General features: G+C 39.0%; 1 protein-coding gene across 1 annotated transcript in view; it reads right to left on the bottom strand.

Annotated features, from left to right (window-relative positions):
• Window positions 1–463: 463 nt before the first annotated feature.
• ucn3l (urocortin 3, like) overlaps window positions 464–6,752 on the bottom strand; it is a 54,469-nt gene continuing 48,180 nt past the window's right edge. Inside the window, exon 2 of the mRNA XM_073066797.1 lies at window positions 464–2,486. Coding sequence (XP_072922898.1) covers window positions 2,034–2,480 — 447 coding nt within the window. The 5' untranslated portion in view covers window positions 2,481–2,486 and the 3' untranslated portion in view covers window positions 464–2,033. The remainder of the gene's footprint in view (window positions 2,487–6,752) is intronic.

Below are 6,752 nucleotides of genomic sequence, written 5' to 3'. Positions count from 1 at the left end.
TTGGCTGTCTGGAGCACCTTCATGTTTTTTGGTTATGCATTCCACCAGTAGCTTCAAAGTTATCCAGAAAAAGGGCATTTTCCTTATTAACTGGAAAATTTCCATTGCCAAAAATCACTGTCATTTTAAGAGGTGTGGCTTGCCTTTAAAATTGTATGATCCTGCTAATATGCTTTCACAAACTAGTAATGCTTTATAAATTACTGAATAAGTTAAAGTAAACTAAATCCTGTCAATTTTATCCTTCGTTTTACTCCATTTCCAAACACCTTTTAGGCAGTGATTGCATCCTTGTTCTGTTGGAGAATATCCAAGTGAGTATTTTTTATGTATTATTTACAATATTTGCCAATGAATTCTGTTTAGCTATGAATACAAAATCCCATATATTGTCTGGAATTTTATTGCATACTAGGGAATAACAATGCATTCCGTGTGTAAAAAAGAACTTGAAATTAGACCATTTTTGTTTGCAACATAGTTATTGCTATGCCTAATTCCATATTTATTTGATTTTAAATCTACAACTATTCTTTTATCATAACATCTATAAAGAAAGCTGGAATGTCAAAAGCAAATCACTTTCTATTACTGCAGGTAAACAGATGATCAACATTTTACATTGGCAAATTCAGCTGAATACATACAATAAACTTGCTTATTCACAGCTTAGAAGAAACAGGTGAATTGGCTATCAGACTGATTTCAGAAATATAGTCTACAATCAGCAGGTACAGATCTCTTAACTGTCTTGTCTTCATCTTCAAACACATGAAATAATACTTAATATTAAACAACAGCAGCAGCATGCATTATACTAAAATCCATTACCAAATTCTCAACCTAGAGATAAAAGCTTAAAAATACACTACCTCACGGGGACATTATGTTCTAAGTATTCTTACTTATCAAGATCATTGTGACTCATTATTCTGAAGGCTCATCAAAAACCGGCAATCTATATTCACAGATCTTGCCATTGGTTTTCCTGTGAGACATATGGAAAGGAGAGGTAAAATATACTAAGATCAAGCTGCAAAAGAGAACAGAAATCAGGTCTGAAATATTCTTGATAACGTTATACCATTTTCCTTCTTAAAGGGTTAACAATGGTTTGACATGCATGTAGGAATGGCAGTCTCACTATAGTTAAATATTTTTGATTTCCTTCAAAATATTTGATGGGAATATTGCACAGGATCTGCCACCAATAAATGCTGCATTTAACCCTTTTTACTTCTTGCATGCTTCTAAATAGCAGATGAAATGCATGCCACAAGCACATACAATCTGGATAAATCAATAAATTTAGAATGCCAATTAGCAAGAAACTCCAATGTTCTGCTGGCAGAATTACTTCCATACACTTTCTCCCAAGACAGATTCTTATGAAATGTAGTTGACTGACTGGAATGTATAATGTAAAATGCTTGTGAAGACAGTGCTAATTCAGAACTCATACTTCCTAATGACCTCCACCACTGGTCTTTTCCTCGTGTTACTGCTGAGTCTGTTGTAGATTAGCTGAGATTGATTACTACAATTTAAAAAATTCCCCCATCTTTAAACCATGTGCCTCATAGGGGTGTAGCAAATGACTGGGTGGACTTTTGCTCTTTTGTGTAGAAATTCATGCATCTCAAAGTTGTACCATACTAGAACATAATGAATTACACCATTTTACAACTCATTACTGCCAAATAAATGCCTTTTTAGATATTGTAATTTTATAAATTAATGCTTGTCCCTATAAAATCAATAATCTCCTTAGAAAGCATCTGAATTTGTAATGCAATTTGTCAAAGGATTACTAACAATGTCCTTAACCAAGGATTTATTGGGTCCAAATATTGTCAACATCCCTCACTCAACCTCTTTAATGACTTGACAATTTCCCATTTTCTGTTGATTTACACAATTTCATTTCATCTTTCAATTAGATTAGTTTTAGTGCTAACAGATTTTAGCCATAAGCATGCAGCTGCAGTTTCATGCGGACAAGGAAATATCTTAATACTTAAATAAGTACAGATCTACTTTCTTCGACCAATTTTTGCCATCAGACGAGCATTAGCTGCTGCCTTTGCCCTCATGTTTTTAGCTTTTGCAATGTTTAAAAGAATATTGAGAATGTTCGTCGGAACATCGAGAGACAAGGTGAATTTGGTTCGACGATTGCTCCTTGCTGTATTCTGATACATTTTCCTTTTTAATTGTGTTCGGGTGAGATATTTATATCGAGGAAATGGCAATGTCCTTTTCTCTTTTTCTTCAACCAACGAAGATCTGTCATTTGGTAGGTAGATCATGTCTCTATCCTTCATTGAGGAGTCTTCAGAAGATTCTTCCTTCATTGCTTCAGAAAGCAGCTCGTTGTTGCACGAATACCTTTTGTTTAATTGGTACGTGTCGTAGCCAAAGCCTGTTCTTGCAGTGCAACATACAATTAGCAGCAACACAAGTTTGGTGAAAGACATCATTTTATCCTGTTCAAAAACAAAATCAAGTCATTTAGATCAGTTCTAATGACAAGTTATCAGGAAACATTATTTTTGTTTCTCTCTCCACAAATGCTGCCTAACCTGCTGAGTATTTCTGGCATTTTCTTTGTTAAAAAAAGCTGAGATCAATTGCAACTCAGGAACAACAGTAAATATTTTAGTTTACGGTTAGAAAAATAAGTTGTAATTAAATATTGATTGGAAATACAAGTTTCCCACTTGCACTCTAGATAAAGTGCAAGCTATCTGCTACCTGTTTTTGGTAGGTGTAGCCCACTTGAAACTTCTATTAAAAGCATGAAGTGTGCTTTACCATTAGAAATCTTTTGAAGAGTAAAAATGCTGAACAGTGGATAATGTGAGGAATCGCACACCACTGGGATTAAAGTGCTGTGCAGTCCACAGGACAAGCATTGTAAAAATGTCAACATCAGCATTTTTTGATAATACTGCTCAAAATAGTTTTGGAATATTGAATATTGTATGTTTTGGATAACAACTTGAAATGGTCCATTGTTGGGATTGTGGCTACAGTAACGTGTTCTTGGTCAACATTTCAGAATAGTTAGGCTGTAGGAGTGGGATAGGAGAGGAGGTTGAGATGGAAGGAATAAAATGAGCATTGTCAAAATCTGTAAGAATAGAACTCGTACAATACCTAAGCTGGCTGGAAACAATTGCCTAAATCTGCTCTGTACACATATATATATAATGAGAAATAAAAATGTATTACATGAGCAAAGTCAGCGTAAGAAGGATACATTTCAGTAGTCATTACAGTAACAACTGAAGCATGGGTAAGAATTAAATATGCTAGGGCTGTGGAAATCCTTAAAAAAAGTCATGGTGATATGACAAGAGGCAAATTACTGTATTAAGGGTAAATATTTCACTAAGGTTAACAGCACAGACAACATTACTATGTTACAAAAGAAGATGCACAGCTCTGGTTGGGCTTTTCTGCAAAAACTTTTGATACCAGTGGTTACAATGGAAAATCAATAGAGACGAGAGAAGTACCAGAGGATTGGAGGGTTGCAAACGTTGTTCCCTTGTTCATGAAAGGGAGTACAGATAACCCACAAAATTATAGACCAGTGAGTCTTACTTCAGTGGTGGGCAAGTTGTTGGAGAAGATCTTGAGAGGCAGGATTTATGAGCATTTGGAGAGAAGTAATCAATTAGGAATAATCAGCTTGCGTTGTCAAGGGAAGGTCATGCCTTATGAACCTGATTGAATTTTTTGAGAATATAACAAAACACATTGGGTAGAGCAGTGGATGTAGTGTAAGGCATTTGATAGTTCCCCATGTGAGGCTCATTCACAAGGTAATGAGGCATGGGATCCAAGGAGACCTTGCTTTGTGGATCCAGAATTGGTTTGCCCACAGAAGGCAAAGAGTGGCTGTAGATGGTTTGTACTCTGCATGGAGTTCGGTGACCAGTGGTGTTCCACAGGAATCTGTTCTGGGACCCCTCCTCCTTGTGACCTGGATGAGGAAGTAGAAGGGTGAGTAGGTAAGTTGGGGTGTTGTGGAAAGTCTTGAGGGCTGCCAGAGGTTACGATGCAGCACTGATGGATCAGAACTAGGCTGAGAAGTGGCAGATGGAGTTCAACCCAGCTAAGAGTGAAGTGGTTCATTTTGGGAGGTCAAGTTTGAAGACAGAATATAATATTAATGGTAAGTCTCATGGCAGTGTGGAGGATCAGTGAGATCTTGGGGTTCATGTCCATAGGACACTCAAAGCTGCTGCACAGACAGGTTGACAATCTTGTGAAAAAGGCGTATGGTGTGTTGATCTTCATCAACTGTGGGATTGAGTTCAAGAGCCATGAGGTAATGTTACAGCTATGTAAGACTTTAGTTAGACCCCGCTTGAAGTACTGTGATCAGTTCTGGTCACCTCACTACGGGAAGGATGTGTATAATATAGAGAGTGCAGAGGAGATTTACAAGGTTGTTGCCTGGATTGGAGAGCATGCCTTATGTGAGTAGGTTGAGTGAACTTGGCCTTTTCTCCTTGGAGCAATGGAGGATGAGAGGTGACCTGATAGAGGTGTATAAGATGATGAGAGGCCTTGATCACGTGGATAACCAGAGGCTTTTTCACAGGGTTGAAATGGCTAACACAAGGGGGCATAGATTTAAGGTACTTGGAAGAAGGTACAAGGAGATGTAAAAGGTAATTTTTTCACACAGAGAGTGGTAGGTGTATGGAATGCACTGGCAGCGAAGGTGGTGGAGGCGGATACAATAGGGTCTTTTAAGAGACTCTTAGATAGGTATATGGAGCTTAGAAAAATAGAGGGCTATGCATAGAAAAATTCTAAGCAGTTTCTAGAGTAGGTTGTATGGTTGGCACAACATTGTGGGCCAAGAACCAGTAATGTGCTTTAGATTTCTATGTTCTATGTATTGTGCCTATATGAAAATATATTAATATAGTTGACCCTGGTTAAGAGTAAGAAAAAGCTTGGAGTTTGATTTTGTAAGGACAATGAAAATAACTTCAATATAGAAGAGGTAAATAGAAGTTTTCTGAATATACTTTGTACTAGGCCTATTCCTTTGCAATTCTTTGTCTTAATAGGATTGGCCCTTCAGGATTGTGGTATGGACAAATTTCTTCAACAGAGGGTGGTGATTCTTTGCAACTGAATACACAAAGTGGCTGTGGTGGCCAAGTTACCAAATATTCAAAATTGATTGGTAAATATTTTGATAATGAAGCAATCACAGAATAGAAGATTAGCGGAGAAAAGTGGTACTAGGTAGAAGGTCAACCATAATCCTATTGAATAACAAAGCAAGTACAAAGGGCCATTGGAGTTGGCATAAATTGCTGGTGTCTGCACATGTATAACTTAATGCAGTATTCCAGATGTTGCTGAATGATATTTTCTTTAGGAGTGGTGTTGCAGTATTCACAGAAACAATTTTTCTGCCATTTGTAAAAATGCCACCCCCTTCTCTTAATTCCTCTGTCTCCACTGCATCTGCTCTCAGGATGAGGCTTTTCATTCTGGAATGAATGAGATATCCTCCTTTTTCAAAGGAAGGGACTTCCCTTCCTCCACCATCAGCGCTGCCCTCAACCATATCTCTTTCATTTTACACACATCTGCTCTTACCCCATCCTCCTGCCACCCTATCAGGGATAGGGTTCCTCTCATCCTCACTACCACCCACCAGCCTTGGCGTCCAGCACATAATTCTCCGAAACTTCTGCCGCCTCCAAGAGGATCCCACCACCAAGCACATCTTTCCCTCCCCCCCACTTTCCGCAGGGATTGCTATCTACGCAACTCTCTTGTCTATTCGACCCTCCCCACTGATCTCCCTCCTGGCACTTATCCTTGCAAGCGAACAAGTGCAAACCTGCCCCTACACCTCCTCCCTCACTACCACCCAGAGCCCTAAACAGTCCTTCTAGGTGAGGTGACCCACGAGTCTTTTGGGGTCATGGTCATATCCTCTGTTCGGTGCCCTTGGTTTGGCCTCCTGTATATCAGTGAGACCTGATGTAGAGTGGGAGATCACTTCGTCAAGCACCTGTGCTCTGTCTGCCAGAAAAAGCGGGATCTCCTAGTGGCCACCTGTTTTAATTCTACTTCCCATTCCCATTCCAATATGTCTATCCATGGCCTCCTCTACTGTCGTGATGAGGCCACACTTAGGTTGGAGGAACAACATCTTATATTCCGTTTGGCTAGCCTCCAACCTGATGGCGTCAACATCAATTTCTCAAACTTCTGGTAATGCCCCTACCTCCCTTCCTTCCCCATTTCCCATCCCCCTTTTCCATCTCTCACCCTATCTCCTTGCCCGCCGATCGCCTCCCTCTGTTACTCCTCCCCCTTTTTCTTTCTTCCATGGCCTTCTGTCCCTTTCACCAATCAGCTTCCTAGCTCTTTACTTCATCCGTCCCTTTCCAAGTTTCACTTATCACCTTGTGTTTCTCTCCCACCTCCCTCTATCTTTTAAATCTACTCCTCAGCTTTTTTCTCCAGTTCTGCCGAAGGGTTTCAGCTGAAACGTTGACTGTACTCTTTTCCTAGATGCGGCCTGGCCTGCTGAGTTCTTCCAGTATTTTGTGTGTGTTGCTTCTTTTAAAACTTTTTACAGTAAAAAAATTGAAAATATTAAATTTTCTGGATGAGATCTGAGTTTTTAAAATGGCATACTAAGTCCCTATTACTGCTGAACATAAATGTTTTCTCCAACCTAATTTTAAAATAATTATTTAAAA

Source organism: Hemitrygon akajei, chromosome 14, assembly GCF_048418815.1.
Source record: "Hemitrygon akajei chromosome 14, sHemAka1.3, whole genome shotgun sequence".
Taxonomy (NCBI): domain Eukaryota; kingdom Metazoa; phylum Chordata; class Chondrichthyes; order Myliobatiformes; family Dasyatidae; genus Hemitrygon; species Hemitrygon akajei.
The sequence above is the reverse complement of the archived record's forward strand: the minus strand, read 5'-3'. Positions and strand labels throughout refer to the sequence as shown.